The following is a 23,137-nucleotide window of genomic DNA, read 5'->3' on the forward strand; positions in this document are numbered from 1 at the left end:
ATTAGCAAAATGTAAACACTTTTCATATTGTCATTATGGGGTATATTATCTGTACAATTTGAAGGCCAAACATTAAAATGTTTCATTTTGGAATAAGGCGGTAAGATAACAACATGTGGAAAAAGTGAAGCGCTGTGAATACTTTGTGAACACACAGTATAAAAATGTGATATATTGGCATATATTCAAATAACCTAGGTTGTTAAAAACACACGGAACACGATGGAAGTTAGTCTGGCTAACAATCTCAGATATATGTGCTTTTAAAGATTTATTACCTCATTTTTTACAGTAGTGTAAAGCAACCCATTTTTACGCAAAGTCTTTAACAAAGACGTGAAGAAAAATGTTTCTTGTGGGCATCTCACTCGTATCTTTTATGTTAGCTGCAAGCAGCTTGCTGCCTTACTTGATCAGGTCGTGTACACATTTACTAATTTTTACTTAGGAACATGTAACTATTGTAATCATACAGAAACTACATTTATAACACAGTTGAATTGACAAATATTGTTTCATTTCTTTGATGCATACAAATAAAGAAAACTAAGTGAATATTATTGAAATTAGTAAGTATTAAAGTGTGAAAATGTTAAGTGAAGAAAGAGAGACATGAACACCTTCTGGATCAGTTGCAGAAGACTAAATGACTCAGGTCTGCTTCTGGATCAGTTGCAGAAGACTAAGTGACTCAGGTCTGCTTCTGGATCAGTTGCAGAAGACTAAGTGACTCAGGTCTGCTTCTGGATCAGTTGCAGAAGACTAAGTGACTCAGGTCTGCTTCTGGATCAGTTGCAGAATACTAAGTGACTCAGGTCTGCTTCTGGATCAGTTGCAGAATACTAAGTGACTCAGGTCTGCTTCTGGATCAGTTGCAGAATACTAAGTGACTCAGGTCTGCTTCTGGATCAGTTGCAGAAGACTGAGTGACTCAGGTCTGCTTTTCTGGTTTCAGATGAGTGGATATAATCCTTCAAACATGTTTTAGTGTAATTGACAGTGCTTGCATGACTTATTGATCTGTTATTATGTTCACAAACTTAGCATTTGATGAAACAATTAACATTGAAATGTGTTTCTTTCGTATACAATTAGACTTGCTTTGATAGCATGAAGAAAGAGACGGAGTCCATGGAGATGGAAGTGATGGAAGCTCGTCTCATCAGAGCCTCGGAACTCAATGGGGAGATGGATGATGATGAACCAGGTTGGATTCAAGCCTACACACCACAAGTGTCAGCAGGAATGACTCAACAAATGATCAAGTTCGAGCCCATTATCGAATCCTCTTATCAAACCGATTCCTTATCGATTCTCTTATCGAATCCAGATAGGTTGTTGTATATGGAAAAAAACACAATATTTGGTTTAACAAAAGCACACTTTTATTTTATAAGAAAAAATAAAATAAAATAAATTAATAAATATTGACTGTTACCACCCTAAAAAAAACAAAAACTAAAATATTGTTACCCAAAGTATACTAAGTGGGATTTTTCAGAAAAACAAATATATACAGTAACACAAAAACAACCTGTCTCTGTGATCACTATAGGTGTATAAATAATAATATAGTGTTAAATAAAATCAGTCCCTTGGGCACAAAACTGAAAATAATACAGCTCTCCAAAAAGTGCACTTCTGCTGCTATTGGAACATACTAACTACACACACTATGACCCTAAGAACACCACAGTCATCAATCAACAATTATTCCCCCCTTACATGAGAGCCAAGCCTGGCAATAATTGCATATTGCCTGTTCTGCCCTCACTATACGTGTTGAGCTTATACAGCTAACAAACAATCCAAAGCAGTTAATCCATTTAGGCTCTTTATTGTTGTTGATCTTGCTTTGTCTTTTCCTATCTTTACTTTTGTCTTGCACTGGACTGTTATTATTTTGTTTTTTAAACTGAAATACACACAATGACAAATGTATAAGCTATGTGATTCAATGAACATACTGAAATGTAAATATTAGCTTCACACAAATATACAGTACTATCATCAAACAAATACTTCTGAGTGTTGAAACTATTTCGATGGTGGAAATATACGACTGGCAGCCATTTTAAGGTCTCAAAACATCCATTGAAACAGTGCACAACAATCGTTTTTCAGTAGACATCTTACTATCAAATTGAAACACTTCCATTTTAATATTGAGTTACATAAACAAGTTAAATAGTTTACTTACAGACTTATCTTTTCCAAGGCTTGTAAGAGCTAACACAACTTGTCTACTTCTCAATTGTCTCAACCCGGAAGTGCCCAAACTAATGACACGTAGTATTTTCATATGGCCACAAGGTGTCAGTAAGAGTCTACAATCAAATGGGCATAACATTGCGTTCCACAGGGCATTTCCTGTACGTGGGAAGGGATTCGTTCACAGGGATTCGAATAAAGAACCAACTATTTTTCTTTACTATAGTGGTCTCGATAACGGGAACCGGTTCTCAAAAAGGGATTTGAGTCCATGGAATCGGTTCTTTTCTTATTGAACAACCGGGAGAACCGATTTCGAACATCATCCCTAGTCATTTGTAACTTCTTCAAAATAAACCTCAATTACTGACTTTCATCAACTCTACATATGATTGTATACACTATATTGCCAAAAGTATTTGGTCACCTGCCTTTACTCAAATATGAACTAGAAGTGACATCTAATTCCTAACCCATAGGGTTCAATATGACCTTTTGCAGCTATTACAGCTTCAAGTCTTCTAGGAAGGCTGTCCACAAGGTTGTGGAGTGTGTTTATATCTTCTGGGAAGGCTGTCTACAAGGTTGCGGAGTGTGTTTATATCTTCTGGGAAGGCTGTCCACAAACTGTTCCCACAAGGTTGGGAGCATGGAATTGTCTAAAATGTTTTGGTATCCTGGAGCATTCAAAGTTCCTTTCACTGGAACTAAGGGGCCAAGCCCAACTCCTGAAAAACAACCCCACACCATAATTCCTCCTCCACCAAATTTCACACTCGACACAATGCAGTGAGAAATGTAACCTTCTCCTGGCAACCTCCAAACTCAGACTGGTCCATCAGATTGCCAGATGGAAAAGTGTGATTCATCAGTCCAGAGAAGGCGTATGATTTGTCTAAATATGTTTTAGACAAGTCCATGTCAGAAAAGCAACACATTTAGCTGAACTGCAGCAATTTAGTGGTCAAGTGGTCAAGCAGAAGCTTGTGGATGGCTACCAAAAGCGCCTTATTGCAGGTCAACTTGCCAAGGGACATGTAAGCAAATATTAACATTGCTGTATGTATACTTTTCACCCTCACATTTTCAGTAGAGCCATAATAAATTCATCAAAGAAGCAAACTTCATGAATGTTTTTTGTGACCAACAATCACTGTATCACTGCGAAAAAAAAGCATCCGGGTTTACCCAAACCAGAAACCCTGGATGACAAGCCAGGTCCGCATGCTCCTCAAGGCCCGCGACACCGCCTTCAGGTTAGGTGACAGTGCTCCTCTATACAGTGCTGCACGTGCTGACCTGAAGAGAGGACTCAAGGGAGCCAAGAGGGACTACAAAGAGAGGATCGACAACCCACGGCAGATGTGGCAGGGCATACAGCACATCACCAATGTGACGCAGCAACCGGGGACTGGAATGTATCGCTGGCAGAGGAGCTGAACTGCTTCTTTGCTCGCTTTGAGACATCACAAACAGTCACAACCACACCAACCCCCAGCCCTCCCAACCCGCCCTGCCCCCAGCACTCCCACACTCACTCTTGAGGAGCACGAGGTCAGGCGGGTGCTCAAGGCAGTGAACCCCAGGAAGGCGGCTGGTCCAGACAGGTGCTCAAAGCATGTGCTGACCAGCTCTCCTACATTATCACCGTCTTCTTCAACCTCTCCTTGGCACAGGCACTCATCCCACCCTGCCTTAAATCCGCCACAATTATCCCGGTACCCAAGAAAGCTGCCACAAACAACCTCAATGACTATCGCCCAGGAGCACTCACACCTGTCATCATGAAGTGCTTCAAGAGGCTGGTCCCACACCACATTCAGGCCTGCCTGCCCCCCACCCTAGACCCACAGCAGTTTGCCTACCGGGCAAACAGATCCACGGACGACGCCATAACCATGGCTCTCCACTCGGCACTGAGCCACCTGGAACACCGGGGGTGGTATGTCAGGATGCTTTTCATCCACTATAGCTCCGCCTTCAATACAATCATTCCAGACATCCTGGTCAACAAACCGCTGGACTTAGGCCTCCCCACACCCACCTGTCTTTGGATTAAGGACTTCCTAACCAACCGACCTCAGACAGTGAAACTCGGCCCCCATCTCTCCTCCTCCCGCCCACTCAGCATCGGCTCTCCACAGAGCTGTGTGCTGAGCCCTTTGCTGTATTCCCTCTACACCCATGACTGTAGTCCAGCCCACCCGGAGAACACCATCATCAAATTTGCCGATGACACAACGGTGGTGGGTCCCACAGGGGGGGATGAGTCTGCATACAGAGATGAGGTCCTGAAACTATCAGCGTGGTGTTCAGTGAATAATCTGGCACTGAACACCACAAAAACCAAGGAACTCATCTTTGACTTCAGGAAAAACACTGCAGACCTCACCCCCCTCTATATCAACGGCGAGGAGGTGGAGAGAGTCAGCTCCTTCAAGTTCCTCGGCACCCTCATATCTGCTGACCTCTCCTGGACCCAAAATACAACTGCGGTCATCCAGAATGCCCAGCGGAGACTCCACTTCCTGAGGGTGCTGAGGAAGAACAGACTGGAGAGGCAGCTGATGGTGGCCTTCTATCGCTCGACTGTCGAGAGCCTGCTGACGTACTGCGTAACAGTGTGGTACGCCAGCTGCACTGAAGCAGACAAACAGGCGATTCAGAGGGTCATAAAGTCCGGACAAAAAATCATCGGCTGCCCCCTCCCCTCCCTGAAGGATTTACACAACTCCCGCTGCCTCAACAGAGCAAAAAGCATCACCAAGGACAGCACACACCCTGGCTTCCACCTGTTCCACCTGCTACCATCGGGCAGGCGCTATAGGTGCATCAGAGCCAGAACAAACAGGCTCAGAGACAGCTTCTTTCCCAGAGCTGTCACCATCTTGAACTCTAACTTATAATAATAATTCACCCCTATACAATATCCTACCCCAATACCCTACTGTGCAATATTACCCTTCGAGTGCAATACGTCCGACACTGATTGTTATTACTTTATTACTCCGGCACTCTTGGTTTGTTCTGTATATTGTACAGTATTTTGTATATTGTTTTGTATGTTGTACAGGATTGCTTATTATTTTTATTGGATAGTAGTCTGTTTATTTCAATTGTTAGTTTTTTCTTTATTACTTCTTGTGTAATTTAATTTATTTTTACCCCATATTTGTTCCCACTACCGCACCTTAAGTTGGAGTTCTTAATCTCATTATATGCAAATATAATGACAATAAAGTCCATTCTATTCTATTCTATCACAAACAAATAAGAGTTGTAGAAATGATTGTAAACTGAAGACAGCCATGACATGATGTTCTTTACAAGTGTATGTAGACTTTAGACCACCACTGTGTACAATGTGGTGACTTAATGCAGGCTGGCACTTTTTTACTGTGCAACTTTATGATGAGACATAATTGTAGTACTATAAGTGAAGTTAAAGTAGCAATGCTTGTCACACAGTGTGAATGCATCCTTTCATTGGAATTATGGAAAATAAACTTTCAGTAGAAATTGGAATGGCTGAATTTCCACTTGATGATAAAAGACACACCTGTAGAGTAGCTGGTGTCTATTTGTAAATAGGTGTGTTTTAAAGAAGTTTACATTCGGTTCATAGTAAAATTGGATTTGTAAATAAGTTTTATCCACCACTAGCTATGTATTTGTAGTTACCTTTTTCAGGCTCACCATTCTGACCGAGTGTTAGGTCTGGGTTCTGGGCTAGCACTCTGTCTCTCAGGAATAGCCTTGATTGGTGGGAAAAGAATAAGTCAATGGATGAAATAAGGAAATATTTTGAAGCAATGTGTTGTCTGCATCTTGTGACAGGAGGAGAGTGGAGGCTGAAATATGAAAGAGCTATCAGAGAAATTGAATTGACAAAGAAGAGACTTCAACAGGAGTTTGATGACAAACTGGAACAAGAACAGCAAACTAAACGCCAGCTGGAGAGGAGGGTGACTAAATACTCAATACACTTTCTCATTTCCTTCTAACTTACTATGTAAATACTCAATACACTTTCTCATTTCCTTCTAACTTACTATGTAAATACTCAATACTCTCTCATTTCCTTCTAACTTACTATGTAAATACTCAATACACTTTCTCATTTCCTTCTAACTTACTATGTAAATATTCAACACACTCTCTCATTTCCTTCTAACTTACTATGTAAATATTCAACACACTCTCATTTCCTTCTAACTTACTATGTAAATACTCAATACTCTCTCATTTCCTTCTAACTTACTATTTAAATATTCAATTCTCTCTCATTTCCTTCTAACTTACTATGTAAATATTCAATACTCTCTCATTTCCTTCTAACTTGCTATGTAAATACTCAATACTCTCTCATTTCCTTCTCACTTACTATGTCAGCAAACATGTTGAACTACATCAGTGTTTTAATTCATTCTTTTCTGACATGTCATGTGACCTCCCTATTTTTTTTATTGACAACTTCATTTATTTGTCCAACTCACTGTAAGCTGCATTCTTTATTTATAAAAGCCAAAAGCAGTGAAGTTGTCATGTTGTGTAAATGGTAAATAAAAAGAGAATACAGCAAATCCTTTTCAACTTATATTCAATTGAATAGACTGCAAAGACAAGATATTTCATGTTCACACTGAGAAACTTTCTTATTTTTGCAAATAATCATGAAGTTAGAATTTAATGGCAGCAACACATTGCAAAAAAGGCACTTTTACCAGTGTATTACATGGCCTTTCCTTTTAACAACACTCAGTAAAGGTTTGGGAACTGAGGAGACACATTTTTGAAGTGGAATTCTTTCCCATTCTTGCTTGATGTACAGCTTAAATTGTTCAACAGTCTCCCTTCTCATATTTTAGTCTTCACACATTTTCAATGTCTGGACTACAGGCAGGCCAGTCTAGTACCCACACTCTTTTACTATGAAGCCACGCTGTTGTAACACCTGGCTTGGCATTGTCTTGCTGAAATAAGCAGGGGCGTCCATGGTAACGTTGCTTGGATGGCAACATATGTTGCTCCAAAAGCTGTATGTACCTTTCAGCATTAATGGTGCCTTCACAGATGTGTAAGTTACCCATGTCTTGGGCACTAATACACCCCCATACCATCACACATGCTGCCTTTTACACTTTGCACCTAGAACAGTCTAGATGGTTCTTTTCCTCTTTGGTCCGGAGGACACGACGTCCACAGTTTCCAAAAAACAATTTGAAATGTGGACTCATCAGACCACAGAAGACTTTTCCACTTTGCATCAGTCCATCTTAGATGAGCTCAGGCCCAGCGAAGCTTTCTGGGTGTTGTTGATAAATGGCTTTGGCTTTGCATAGTAGAGTTTTAACTTGCACTTACAGATGTAGCGACCAACTGTAGTTATTGACAGTGGTTTTCTGAAGTGTTCCTGAGCCCATGTGGTGATATCCTTTACCTTTCATTTGATGTCAGTTTTTGATGCTGTACTGCCTGAGGGATCGAAGGTTACAGGCATTCAATGTTGGTTTCTCCAGATTGTCTGAACCTTTTGATGATATTACGGAGCGTAGATGGTGAAATCCCTAAATTCCTTGCAATAGATGCTTGAGAAATGTTGTTCTTAAACAATTTGCTCAGGCATTTGTTGACAAAGTGGTGACCCTCGCCCCGTCCTTGTTTGTGAATGACTGAGCATTTCATGGAAGCTGCTTTTATACCCAATCATGGCACCCACCTGTTCCCAATTAGCCTGTTCACCTGTGGGGTGTTCCAAATAAGTCTTTGATGAGCGTTCCTCAACTTTCTCACTCTTTTTTGCCACTTGTGCCAGCTTTTTTGAAACATGTTGCAGGCATCAAATTCCAAATGAGCTAATATTAGCAAAAAATAAGAAAGTTTCTCAGTGTGAACATGAAATATCTTGTCTTTGCAGTCTATTCAATTGAATATCAGTTGAAAAGGATTTGCTGTATTCTCTTTTTATTTAACATTTACACAACGTGACAACTTCACTGCTTTTGTAGTTTGTAATGACCTTCATATTATAATACAAAAACAACTTTAACCAATTTCCATGTTTAAGTTATTAACTCAATTTGCATCATTTGAACAAGACGTGTTTGAATCTCAATACACAAAAAATGCTGAAGATGAACTGAGTTGTGCACGTGTATAAACCTCACAGTCAAATGTTTGGAAGCTGGATGCATTGTAGAGTTCAAGTCTGAAAGAACAACATCAAGCCACTAGCAGCGTGCTAATGCATGACCCAGAACATTCTGGCAACGCACAGTTGCTGTCAGTTGGGTCAGGAAGCATAAAATGAAGCTTTTCACTATTTTCACCTGAAGATCCTTAGACTGGTGTCGGTTCTATTAACCCCAGCAGTCTAATGTATGTAGAATGTTGCTTTTTATTGTCTGTTCTATTAACCCCAGCAGTCTAATGTAGTGGAATGTTGCTTTTTATTGTCTGTTCTATTAACCCCAGCAGTCTAATGTAGTAGAATGTTGCTTTTTATTGTCTGTTCTATTAACCCCAGCAGTCTAATGTAGTAGAATGTTGCTTTTTATTAACCCCAGCAGTCTAATGTAGTAGAATGTTGCTTTTTATTGTCTGTTCTATTAACCCCAGCAGTCTAATGTAGTAGAATGTTGCTTTTTATTGTCTGTTCTATTAACCCCAGCAGTCTAATGTAGTGGAATGTTGCTTTTTATTGTCACGTGCAGATCAGCGACCTGCAGGACGATAACGAAGAATCCCAGCGAAATATTCAGCTGCTAAAGAAGAAAGCACAGAGACTGACGGCCGAACTGCAGGACACTAAACTTCATTTGGAGGGCCAGCAGAGCCGCAACCATGACCTGGAGAAGAAGCAGAGGAAGTTAGTAGGCATGACCTTCTCTATGTTGACTGTGCTGACTATGTACATGCTGCTAAACCACCTTTGGATGCAAAGGTCAAAGCAGCTAGAGATTAGAACATAGAGTTAATTAGAGATTATTTAGAATAATGATGGAAAGACAAAATGTGTCTTTATGCACCTGCAATTGAATCCATGAAACTAACGAAAATCAGGAGCATCTACTAGTGTGGCAAGTGTGTGCTAGTCTTTGACCACTAACTTAGTCACTGCTCCTAACATTTGTCTATCCTAGCCTCAGTCATTGTATCGTGGTGAAAAGAGAAGCTAGAGCTAGATGTGAACTAGAGCTAGATGTAAACTGGAGCTAGATGTGAACTAGAGCTAGATGTGAACTAGAGCTAAATGTGAACTGGAGCTAGATGTGAACTAGAGCTAAATGTGAACTGGAGCTAGATGTGAACTGGAGCTAGATGTGAACTGGAGCTAGATGTGAACTAGAGCTAGATGTGAACTGGAGCTAGATGTGAACCGGAGCTAGATGAGAACTAGCGCTAGATGTGAACCGGAGCTAGATGAGAACTAGAGCTAGATGTGAACTAGAGCTGGATGTGAACTGGAGTTAGATGTGAACTGGAGCTAGATATGAACTAGAGCTAGATGTGAACTAGAGCTAGATGTGAACTAGAGCTAGATGTGAACTAGAGCTAGCTGTGAACTGGAGCTAGCTGTGAACCGGAGCCAGTCACAGTCTGTCTCTCGTCATCTTCATCTAAATTCATGTGAAATGAACAGTTGATAGCAGCTTGGACAATTAGCCTAAAAGGCGCTGTTAGTTAGTAGCTGTAGTGTTAGTTAGTATCTGTTGTGTTAGTTAGTGTGTGGATGTGAGTGTCAATGTTGTCTGTCTATCTGTGTTGGCCCTGCGATGAGGTGGCGACTTGTCCAGGGTGTACCCCGCCTTCCACCCGATTGTAGCTGAGATAGGCTCCAGCCCCCCCCACGTAGTATCTGTAGTAGGTAGTATCTGTTGTGTTAGGTAGTATCTGTTGTGTTAGTTAGTAGCTTTTGTGTTAGTTAGTAGCTGTTGTGTTAGGTAGTAGCTGTAGTGTAAAGTTCTTACTTATATCTGTCAGTACAAACTGGCCATGAAAGCACTAAAACATACCGGTGTAGTGACTTTAAATTATTTACCCAAGGACTTTAAATTATTTACCCAAGGAACTTTAATTATTAGAGTTCTGGTTGGACGGTTTTTCACGGGACACATTTGTTGTTGCACTAGTGAGCCACGGATGAGGAGATGCTGCTTTGTTATTGATTGAAGTAAAGTGTGAATGTCATTAAAACAGTTAGCGCCATCTTTTGACACTTCTTCCACTCCCGTCCTTGCACGCTACACCGCTACAACAAAAATGACGCTGTCCAAGTGGAGGCACGTAAATAAGAGCGCCCACAAAACGGTGCATCCTGAAGAGACTGTCAGAAAGTGAGTTGAAGATGAAGTGTAAAACATCATCTATGCAACATTTGAGCAAAGAAGCAGCATGACATGTTATGTAGACCACAAGGAAGTCTTTTACCTTTAGAAAATAATCATAATATTACTTCTTTAATGTGCCTTATAATACGGTGCGCCTTTTATATGAAAAACGATTAGCAATAGATAGGGATGATGTTTGATAAGAAATGATCGAGTTTGAGCCTATTATCGAATCCTTTTATCGAACTGATTCCTTATCGATTCTCTTATGGAGTCCAGATAGGTTGTTGTATGTGGAAAAAAAACACAATATTTGCTTTAACAAATCACTTCACATTCTCTACTGCTCGCTACTATAGTCTTACCATGTCTGAGTTATTGTGCAGAAATGTGGGGAAATAACTAGAAATGTGTGCTACATTTGTTAACCGTGTTACAAGAAAGATCAATTAGACTGATACATAATGTTGGATATAGAGAACATACAATCACTTTATTTATTGAGTCAAAAATATTAAAGTTGGATGATTTGGTAAACTTGCAAACAGCTAAAATGATGTGGAATGAAATGATGAATGGATGAAGTAAAGAAGTGAAACATTGAACTGATATGATCCACTTTAAGAGCTTGTTCAAATGAATGTTGCTTACAAAGTACAAAGAAGAAGAATTATGAGAAATACTTTCAACCTTATTGAAAATAAGATATTCTTCATCTCAGTATATTAATAATGACTGAATTAATTAATGACATACTACACAACTGTTGTATATACTAATTCACAGATATTGTATTATAAAAAGGTCAGTAAATGATGTATATATTTGTAAACGCTATGAAGTGGGAAAGGGGTAGGATTAAATAAGCTTTACTTCTTCCTACTCCTGTAAAGTGAAATGATGTGAAAGTGTGATGTGTTATACTGTAAGTGTGTTCATGTTCCAAATAAAGTAAAGAAAGAAAGAAAGCACTAGTTTATTAGACAGACTTGTCGTGGTGTAGGCTACAAGATAACGTTAACGTTATCAGACACATACAAAAAGGCTCACGTTAACGTTACCGTTAGCCGCTGACTATGCTTAGGAAAGGTTAGTCCAGCTAATATTACTGCAGTCCTGGTTGACATAAGAGGTAACGTTACTACAAGTGAGCAGATATGGAAACTAACCAGCAACAGTTAACGTTAGTTACTCACCAGCGTCACCGCCACTGTAGCTGGGACTTGGGCAGCTGGCAGAAGAAGAAGAAGAGGAGCGTTCTTCATCGTCTCTGTCGCTGCTTCAACACGTGTGGAAGACACGACACGCTTGTTGTGCTTCCTCCCCTTACACGAGAGCGAAGCCTGGCAATAATTGCATATTCCCGCTTCCTCGGTTTTTTTGGTGGAATGAAGCCATGCCTTGGAGCGCTTTTTCCCGTCCATTTTTTTTCCTGCTTTCGCTATCTGCGCCTAATGACTGAGCTACGTGACGTCATTTCTTGTGATGTCTCACGGGGCATTTCTTGTCAGGACGGGATTCGTTCCCAGGGATTCGAATAAAGAACCAACTCTTTTTCTTTACTATAGTGGTCTCCATAACAGGTACCGGTTCTCAAAAAGGGATTCGAGTCCGAGGACTCGGTTCTTTTCTTATCGAACAACCGGGAAAACCGCTTTGGAGTATCATCCCTAGAAATAGACCATTGATGGGCAGTGCTCATGCCTTATAATCCGGTGCGCCCTATGGTCTGGAAAATACGGTATATTTGCCGGGTCAAATTATTAATGATTTATTATTGGTCGACTTCAAAGTAATGCACTTTCTTAAACTTTCATTCGCTGAAAGTTTTATGGTCACAAATACTGCACTTGTTTTTTTTTGCATTATTTTTTTCTTTTGTGTTATTGTTTTCATGAATGAAGTAACGTTTATGACAACCTTTTTCCAAAACATAATATAGAATATAAGATACAACAGGACAACACATACATTTATCATTTGTTTTCAAAACACTTACAACACAGTAAGACCCCAAAAACTTACTGTGGGAGTTGATTTTGGAGATTCCTAGTGGCAACACTGAGTAGTGTTTGTGTGCAGGTTCAACTAGTGGCAACACTGAGTAAGTAGTGTTTGTGTGCAGGTTCAACTAGTGGCAACACTGAGTAAGTAGTGTTTGTGTGCAGGTTCAACTAGTGGCAACACTGAGTAAGTAGTGTTTGTGTGCAGGTTCAACTAGTGGCAACACTGAGTAAGTAGTGTTTGTGTGCAGGTTCAACTAGTGACAACACTGAGTAGTGTTTGTGTGCAGGTTCAACTAGTGGCAACACTGAGTAAGCAGTGTTTGTGTGCAGGTTCAACTAGTGACAACACTGAGTAAGTAGTGTTTGTGTGCAGGTTCAACTAGTGACAACACTGAGTAAGTAGTGTTTGTGTGCAGGTTCAACTAGTGGCAACACTGAGTAAGTAGTGTTTGTGTGCAGGTTCAACTAGTGGCAACACTGAGTAAGTAGTGTTTGTGTGCAGGTTCAACTAGTGGCAACACTGAGTAAGTAGTGTTTGTGTGCAGGTTCAACTAGTGACAACACTGAGTAGTGTTTGTGTGCAGGTTCAACTAGTGGCAACACTGAGTAAGTAGTGTTTGTGTGCAGGTTCAACTAGTGGCACCACTGAGTAAGTAGTGTTTGTGTGCAGGTTCAACTAGTGGCAACACTGAGTAAGTAGTGTTTGTGTGCAGGTTCGACAGTGAGCTGAGTGGCGCCCAAGAAGAAGTACAGAGGGAGAAGACCTTGAGGGAGAAGTTGGGCCGTGAGAAAGACATCCTGACTGGAGAGTCTTTCAGTGTCAGACAGCAGTTAGAGGTATGTCAAATAACCATTTGGATACTTTACTCCCTACAAAGACTTCAACATCATTTTGTTCTGGCAGGTTTACTTAAACGGGAGAAGAATCATTTGGAGTGGGTGTTTCATTCTAAAGCAAAGACTTAGGGGAGAAAACTTAGTCTCAGACTTTGACTCTTCTTTAAACGCTCAAAATGCTCAAGTTTTGAAGCAAAGGTCAACAACCTTTTGGAAAGCGTGGGCTACTTGATGGCTACCACTTTGACACCCCAGTCTGAAATAACATCATGATATTTACATACCACAGTTAATCACATGATTCATTGCAAATAGAATATTTGTTCTCTTACTGAAATGATCAAATACAGTTTTTCTCTCACCCTTCCTTTACTCTGAGCAAATGTTCAAGCTCCAACCAAGAGAGTCGCCGGCCACTCTGCACTTTGTCCTTTCAAAATTCAGAGAAGGAGAAATGACACATCAGTCAATCAAAGTTGACTTCAAGGCATAATGACATCCTGGGATGTAAACAAAGAGAGCCTATGTTGTCTTTATGAAACATCAACACTTATAATTCCTGAGCAAACAACTCAAGTCCAGATAGCATTGATAATATATTTCAACAAGAGTCCTCCCTGGGCTCGCTCTGCTGGAGCTCCGTGTTTTGGGATCTCAGGCCCAGTTTACACTAACCGGATAAGGTTATCCAGGGTAAATCCCACCTAACATTATCCATGTCCACACACAACAATGCCACCGTGTAAGACCCCCTCTTCAGCAGAACGTGACCTAGTACGCATGCACGGTCATAGTCACCTCCAGTGTGTCCAAGTTGCAAGTTCTAGAATGTAACTTATCTGAACAACATCCAGTGTTGTGATATTTCAATGAACTGGAATCCAGTGTGACTATTGTAGTCAATCAATACTTGCCAACCTTGAGACCTCCGATTTCGGGAGGTGGGGTGGGGGGGTGGGGTGGGGGCGTGGTTAAGAGGGGAGGAGTATATTTACAGCTAGAATTCACCAAGTCAAGTATTTCATATATATAAATATAAGAAATACTTGACTTTCAGTGAATTCCAGCTATATATATATATATAAATAAGAGAAATACTTGAATTTCAGTGTTCATTTATTTACACATATACACACACATAACACTCATCTACTCATTGTTGAGTTAAGGGTTGAATTGTCCATCCTTGTTCTATTCTCTGTCACTATTTTTCTAACCATGCTGAACACCCTCTCTGATGATGCATTCTGCTTCGTCTCCTTGTTGTGTGCGCAGTTGTGCACTGCACTCTCTAAAAGCCCTAGATGTTATTGTCACATATGCATGTACAGTAGATGGCAGTATTGTCCTGTTTAAGAGTGTCACAACATTGCTGTTTACGGCAGACAAACTGCTTTACGGTAGACGAAAACGTGACTGCTGTTGTTGTGTGTTGTTGCCGCGCTGGGAGGACGTTAATGAAACTGCCTAACAATAAACCCACATAAGAAACCAAGAACTCGCCCTCCATCATTCTACAGTTATAACGTGATTGGGCAGGCACGCTGTTTATATTGTGGGAAAGCGGACGTGAAAACAGGCTGTCGACACGTCACTCAGGTCCGCCTGAATTTCGGGAGATTTTCGGGAGAAAATTTGTCCCGGGAGGTTTTCGGGAGAGGCGCTGAATTTCGGGAGTCTCCCGGAAAATCCGGGAGGGTTGGCAAGTATGAGTGAATCACACCTGAGACATCATACATGAATCACATCTTTATTACACACCTAAACAATGTGATAAAGAACACTTGACATCAATCAATCTAGGGATGTAGATATCTGGTCAGGACACTCCTCACTCTTTTGCCTTCACCTTCATTGTCCATTCCTTTTTGCTGACTTCATATACTCTGGACCGAGATGTTGAGTCCGCGACATACATGGCGGACAATAACTGATACAGTCTGCTTTGCCAGTCCAGAAGCATTCAATGTTTTCTGTAGTTTTCATATACACCAGAAGACTGTGTGGGTGTGAGCTACACTCCATACACCAGAAGACTGTGTGGGTGTGAGCTACACTCCATACACCAGAAGAGCATAGTGAATAATCATTCAAGGACTTGTACACCAACCACGTGACACTAGTGAGTCATCAAGCCATCCCACACACTAAATGTTCAGCCTCCTGCCCTCTGCTAAAGAATACAAATGACTTTTAAGATGGGACTTCTACTGAGGTAGCATCTCTAACTGTTACTGCTAGAACATTCCAGAGTACTGTAGAGATTGTATGATGCATGATCCCAGTCCCAGAGCATGTTAAGCATGCCTCTTCTTCCCATGATCATGAGCCTCACTGTTTTCTTCTCCAGGACAAGGACTTGGAGATTTGTGCAGTCAACCTGAAGTTGGAGCAGCTGGAGGCTGACCTCCAGGACCTCAACTCCCAAGAGTCCAAGGATGAGGCATCACTTGCTAAGGTCTTAAGCATAAATGTGATACTGCCATTGTAGATGTGTACTACTCTTCTATCATTTCATTTATTGCTCACTTCTGCAATGTAAAACTAAAATGCTCAGTAGCCTAGCATATTACATTTTTATCCCCAAATATTGAAATCAATTTTGCTTAAAAATAAGTACAAAAGTACACTTCAGTTACTAACTGTGTTACAAAAAAGATCAGTTATAGCAATACATCATGTAGGATATAGAGAACATAGAAACTTTATTTATTGAATCAAAAATACTGAAATTGCACCACATAGTGAACAACTAAAATGATACACAAAGCAAAATCTGCCAGCCAAGAATATACAATAATTATTCTCAACATAAAAAGAGGAGAAATATAACCTTAGAGAAGAATGTAACTTAAAACATTAGTATGCTCGTACAACACTTACAACCTGTAACTTAAAACATTAGTATGCACGTACAACACTTAAAACCTGTAACTTAAAACATTAGTATGCACGTACAACACTTAAAACCTGTAACTTAAAACATTAGTATGCTCGTACAACACTTACAACATGTAACTTAAAACATTAGTATGCACGTACAACACTTACAACCTGTAACTTAAAACATTAGTATGCACGTACAACACTTACAACCTGTAACTTAAAACATTAGTATGCACGTACGACACTTACAACCTTTAGTAGATCAGTATGTGGAATCTACATGATGGAGTGCATTAAGTGAAGAAATGAAACAATGTACTAATATGATCCACTTCAAGAAACTCTTCAAACTCTGAACTTACTGATAATCTTATTCATTTCAGCATTTGAAATACAACTTACTTCTCAATTATTTATATTTTGGAATATTATTATTAATGGAGTATATTGGGAATTCATTGAGAACAGGAAGTGAACAAAAGTGTTAGTAACTGCTATGTCAAAGAAAAGGGGTAAGATTAAATAAGCTCTGCTTCTTCCTACTCCTTTTACAACATGTTGCATAGAGAAACTGGAAACATCATGTTGTATGCATGCATGTGTGATGTATCATGTTGTATGCATGCATGTGTGATGCATCATGTTGTATGCATGCATGTGTGATGTGTCATGTTGTATGCATGCATGTGTGATGTGTCATGTTGTATGCATGCATGTGTGATGTATCATGTTGTATGCATGCATGTGTGATGTATCATGTTGTATGCATGCATGTGTGATGTATCATGTTGTATGCATGCATGTGTGATGTATCATGTTGTATGCATGCATGTGTGATGTATCATGTTGTATGCATGCATGTGTGATGTGTCATGTTGTATGCATGCATGTGTGATGTGTCATGTTGTATGCATGCATGTGTGATGTATCATGTTGTATGCATGCATGTGTGATGCATCATGTTGTATGCATGCATGTGTGATGTATCATGTTGTATGCATGCATGTGTGATGTATCATGTTGTATGCATGCATGTGTGATGTGTCATGTTGTATGCATGCATGTGTGATGTATCATGTTGTATGCATGCATGTGTGATGTATCATGTTGTATGCATGCATGTGTGATGTATCATGTTGTATGCATGCATGTGTGATGTATCATGTTGTATGCATGCATGTGTGATGTATCATGTTGTATGTGTGATGTATCATGTTGTATGCATGCATGTTGGAGATAAAGTCACACTTTCACATTGGTGTGATGTTGCAGATTCGAAAGCAGCTGCGTGACATGGAGGCAAAAGTGAAAGACCAAGAAGAGGAACTCGACGAGCAAGCTGGAACCATCCAGATGTTAGAACAGGTACACATGCTCTTTATTTACACAACCACATCCTAAGCTCAGATCCCATATCAGGGCAAGGAAAAACTCAACCCACTGGGCGTAATGAAAATCTAGTTAATAACGTGAGAGTCCAGTCCATAGTGGATCTAACATAATAGTGAGAGTCCAGTCCATAGTGGATCTAACATAATAGTGAGAGAGTCCAGTCCATAGTGGATCTAACATAATAGTGTGAGAGTCCAGTCCATAGTGGATCTAACATAATAGTATGAGAGTCCAGTCCATAGTGGATCTAACATAATAGTGAGAGTCCAGTCCATAGTGGATCTAACATAATAGTGAGAGTCCAGTCCATAGTGGATCCAACATAATAGTAAGAGTCCAGTCCATAGTGGATCTAACATAATAGTGAGAGTCCAGTCCATAGTGGATCTAACATAATAGTGAGAGTCCAGTCCATAGTGGATCTAACATAATAGTGTGAGAGTCCAGTCCATAGTGGATCTAACATAATAGTATGAGAGTCCAGTCCATAGTGGATCTAACATAATAGTATGAGATTCCAGCCCATAGTGGATCTAACATAATAGTGAGAGTCCAGTCCATAGTGGATCTAACATAATAGTGAGAGTCCAGTCCATAGTGGATCTAACATAATAGTGTGAGAGTCCAGTCCATAGTGGATCTAACATAATAGTGAGAGTCCAGTCCATAGTGGATCTAACATAATAGTGAGAGTCCAGTCCATAGTGGATCTAACATAATAGTGAGAGTCCAGTCCATAGTGGATCCAACATAATAGTAAGAGTCCAGTCCATAGTGGATCTAACATAATAGTGAGAGTCCAGTCCATAGTGGATCCAACATAATAGTAAGAGTCCAGTCCATAGTGGATCTAACATAATAGTGAGATTCCAGTCCATAGTGGATCTAACATAATAGTGAGAGTCCAGTCCATAGTGGATCTAACATAATAGTGTGAGAGTCCAGTCCATAGTGGATCTAACATAATAGTATGAGATTCCAGCCCATAGTGGATCTAACATAATAGTGAGAGTCCAGTCCATAGTGGATCTAACATAATAGTGAGAGTCCAGTCCATAGTGGATCCAACATAATAGTAAGAGTCCAGTCCATAGTGGATCTAACATAATAGTGAGAGTCCAGTCCATAGTGGATCTAACATAATAGTGAGAGTCCAGTCCATAGTGGATCTAACATAATAGTGTGAGAGTCCAGTCCATAGTGGATCTAACATAATAGTATGAGATTCCAGCCCATAGTGGATCTAACATAATAGTGAGAGTCCAGTCCATAGTGGATCTAACATAATAGTGTGAGAGTCCAGTCCATAGTGGATCTAACATAATAGTATGAGATTCCAGTCCATAGTGGATCTAACATAATAGTGAGAGTCCAGTCCATAGTGGATCTAACATAATAGTGTGAGAGTCCAGTCCATAGTGGATCTAACATAATAGTATGAGATTCCAGCCCATAGTGGATCTAACATAATAGTGAGAGTCCAGTCCATAGTGGATCTAACATAATAGTGAGAGTCCAGTCCATAGTGGATCCAACATAATAGTAAGAGTCCAGTCCATAGTGGATCTAACATAATAGTGAGAGTCCAGTCCATAGTGGATCTAACATAATAGTGAGAGTCCAGTCCATAGTGGATCTAACATAATAGTGTGAGAGTCCAGTCCATAGTGGATCTAACATAATAGTATGAGATTCCAGTCCATAGTGGATCTAACATAATAGTGAGAGTCCAGTCCATAGTGGATCTAACATAATAGTGTGAGAGTCCAGTCCATAGTGGATCTAACATAATAGTATGAGATTCCAGCCCATAGTGGATCTAACATAATAGTGAGAGTCCAGTCCATAGTGGATCTAACATAATAGTGAGAGTCCAGTCCATAGTGGATCCAACATAATAGTAAGAGTCCAGTCCATAGTGGATCTAACATAATAGTGAGAGTCCAGTCCATAGTGGATCTAACATAATAGTGAGAGTCCAGTCCATAGTGGATCTAACATAATAGTGAGAGTCCAGTCCATAGTGGATCTAACATAATAGTGTGAGAGTCCAGTCCATAGTGGATCTAACATAATAGTGTGAGAGTCCAGTCCATAGTGGATCTAACATAATAGTATGAGATTCCAGCCCATAGTGGATCTAACATAATAGTGAGAGTCCAGTCCATAGTGGATCTAACATAATAGTGAGAGTCCAGTCCATAGTGGATCTAACATAATAGTGAGAGTCCAGTCCATAGTGGATCTAACATAATAGTGTGAGAGTCCAGTCCATAGTGGATCTAACATAATAGTATGAGATTCCAGTCCATAGTGGATCTAACATAATAGTGAGAGTCCAGTCCATAGTGGATCTAACATAATAGTGAGAGTCCAGTCCATAGTGGATCCAACATAATAGTAAGAGTCCAGTCCATAGTGGATCTAACATAATAGTGAGAGTCCAGTCCATAGTGGATCTAACATAATAGTGAGAGTCCAGTCCATAGTGGATCTAACATAATAGTGTGAGAGTCCAGTCCATAGTGGATCTAACATAATAGTGTGAGAGTCCAGTCCATAGTGGATCTAACATAATAGTGTGAGAGTCCAGTCCATAGTGGATCTAACATAATAGTATGAGATTCCAGCCCATAGTGGATCTAACATAATAGTGAGAGTCCAGTCCATAGTGGATCTAACATAATAGTGAGAGTCCAGTCCATAGTGGATCTAACATAATAGTGAGAGTCCAGTCCATAGTGGATCTAACATAATAGTGTGAGAGTCCAGTCCATAGTGGATCTAACATAATAGTAAGAGTCCAGTCCATAGTGGATCTAACATAATAGTGTGAGAGTCCAGTCCATAGTGGATCTAACATAATAGTGAGAGTCCAGTCCATAGTGGATCTAACATAATAGTGAGAGTCCAGTCCATAGTGGATCTAACATAATAGTGAGAGTCCAGTCCATAGTGGATCTAACATAATAGTGAGAGTTCAGTCCATAGTGGATCTAGTTAATAGTGTGAGAGTTCAGTCCATAGTGGATCTAACATAATAGTGAGAGTCCAGTCCATAGTGGATCTAACATAATAGTGAGAGTCCAGTCCATAGTGGATCTAACATAATAGTGAGAGTCCAGTCCATAGTGGATCTAACATAATAGTGAGAGTCCAGTCCATAGTGGATCTAACATAATAGTGAGAGAGTCCAGTCCATAGTGGTTCTAACATAATAGTGAGAGTCCAGTCCATAGTGGATCTAACATAATAGTGAGAGTCCAGTCCATAGTGGATCTAACATAATAGTGAGAGTCCAGTCCATAGTGGATCTAACATAATAGTGTGAGAGTCCAGTCCATAGTGGATCTAACATAATAGTGAGAGTCCAGTCCATAGTGGATCTAACATAATAGTGAGAGTCCAGTCCATAGTGGATCTAACATAATAGTGAGAGTCCAGTCCATAGTGGATCTAACATAATAGTGAGAGTCTAGTCCATAGTGGATCTAACATAATAGTGTGAGAGTCCAGTCCATAGTGGATCTAACATAATAGTGAGAGTCCAGTCCATAGTGGATCTAACATAATAGTGAGAGTCCAGTCCATAGTGGATCTAACATAATAGTGAGAGTCCAGTCCATAGTGGATCTAACATAATAGTGTGAGAGTCCAGTCCATAGTGGATCTAACATAATAGTGAGAGTCCAGTCCATAGTGGATCTAACATAATAGTGAGAGTCCAGTCCATAGTGGAATACAATCAGCAAGATAGACCGGTGTATAATTGTTTGGTTGTTACATGTTAAGGTGGTATTATTAAATAAGTGTATCATTGTATTTACTAAATAAATCCACTAAATACTAAACTAAACAACACAAAATGATTGCATAGCTCCAATAGAATATTTGAAGTTTTTCAAATAGAAATGATTTATATTACCCGTGTCTTTATTTTAAGTATGTATGTATTTATCTGACAGGTAGAGTAGAATGAAACATAGCTAACTTAAGTCAAAGTACATAAGACTTAGTAGTCACATGTCAAAGTACATAAGACTTAGTAGTCACATGTCAAAGTACATAAGACTTAGTAGTCACATGTCAAAGTACATAAGACCTAGTAGTCACATGTCAAAGTACATAAGACTTAGTAGTCACATGTCAAAGTACATAAGACTTAGTAGTCACATGTCAAAGTACATAAGACTTAGTAGTCACATGTCAAAGCACATAAGACTTAGTAGTCACATGTCAAAGTACATAAGACCTAGTAGTCACATGTCAAAGTACATAAGACTTAGTAGTCACATGTCAAAGTACATAAGACTTAGTAGTCACATGTCAAAGTACATAAGACTTAGTAGTCACATGTCAAAGTACATAAGACTTAGTAGTCACATGTCAAAGTACATAAGACTTAGTAGTCACATGTCAAAGTACATAAGACTTAGTAGTCACATGTCAAAGCACATAAGACTTAGTAGTCACATGTCAAAGTACATAAGACTTAGTAGTCACATGTCAAAGTACATAAGACTTAGTAGTCACATGTCAAAGTACATAAGACTTAGTAGTCACATGTCAAAGTACATAAGACTTAGTAGTCACATGTCAAAGCACATAAGACTTAGTAGTCACATGTCAAAGTACATAAGACCTAGTAGTCACATGTCAAAGTACATAAGACTTAGTAGTCACATGTCAAAGTACATAAGACTTAGTAGTCACATGTCAAAGTACATAAGACTTAGTAGTCACATGTCAAAGCACATAAGACTTAGTAGTCACATGTCAAAGTACATAAGACCTAGTAGTCACATGTCAAAGTACATAAGACTTAGTAGTCACATGTCAAAGTACATAAGACTTAGTAGTCACATGTCAAAGCACATAAGACTTAGTAGTCACATGTCAAAGCACATAAGACTTAGTAGTCACATGTCAAAGCACATAAGACTTAGTAGTCACATGTCAAAGTACATAAGACTTAGTAGTCACATGTCAAAGCACATAAGACTTAGTAGTCACATGTCAAAGTACATAAGACTTAGTAGTCACATGTCAAAGCACATAAGACTTAGTAGTCACATGTCAAAGTACATAAGACTTAGTAGTCACATGTCAAAGTACATAAGACTTAGTAGTCACATGTCAAAGCACATAAGACTTAGTAGTCACATGTCAAAGTACATAAGACTTAGTAGTCACATGTCAAAGTACATAAGACTTAGTAGTCACATGTCAAAGTACATAAGACTTAGTAGTCACATGTCAAAGCACATAAGACTTAGTAGTCACATGTCAAAGTACATAAGACTTAGTAGTCACATGTCAAAGTACATAAGACTTAGTAGTCACATGTCAAAGCACATAAGACTTAGTAGTCACATGTCAAAGTACATAAGACTTAGTAGTCACATGTCAAAGTACATAAGACTTAGTAGTCACATGTCAAAGCACATAAGACTTAGTAGTCACATGTCAAAGTAC

General features: G+C 39.6%; 1 protein-coding gene across 7 annotated transcripts in view; it reads left to right on the forward strand.

Annotated features, from left to right (window-relative positions):
* The window catches only part of myo18ab (myosin XVIIIA b), a 227,897-nt gene that overhangs the window by 139,199 nt on the left and 65,561 nt on the right, over positions 1-23,137 (forward strand). For all 7 annotated transcript variants that reach the window (XM_061973197.1, XM_061973193.1, XM_061973198.1 and 4 more), the window contains 6 exons: positions 1,096-1,207; positions 6,049-6,176; positions 8,925-9,079; positions 13,261-13,384; positions 15,735-15,842; positions 17,543-17,635. In XM_061973197.1, coding sequence (XP_061829181.1) covers positions 1,096-1,207; positions 6,049-6,176; positions 8,925-9,079; positions 13,261-13,384; positions 15,735-15,842; positions 17,543-17,635 — 720 coding nt within the window. The remainder of the gene's footprint in view (positions 1-1,095; positions 1,208-6,048; positions 6,177-8,924; positions 9,080-13,260; positions 13,385-15,734; positions 15,843-17,542; positions 17,636-23,137) is intronic.

The sequence above is a fragment of the Nerophis lumbriciformis genome, linkage group LG17 (assembly GCF_033978685.3).
Source record: "Nerophis lumbriciformis linkage group LG17, RoL_Nlum_v2.1, whole genome shotgun sequence".
NCBI classification, from domain to species: Eukaryota; Metazoa; Chordata; class Actinopteri; order Syngnathiformes; family Syngnathidae; genus Nerophis; species Nerophis lumbriciformis.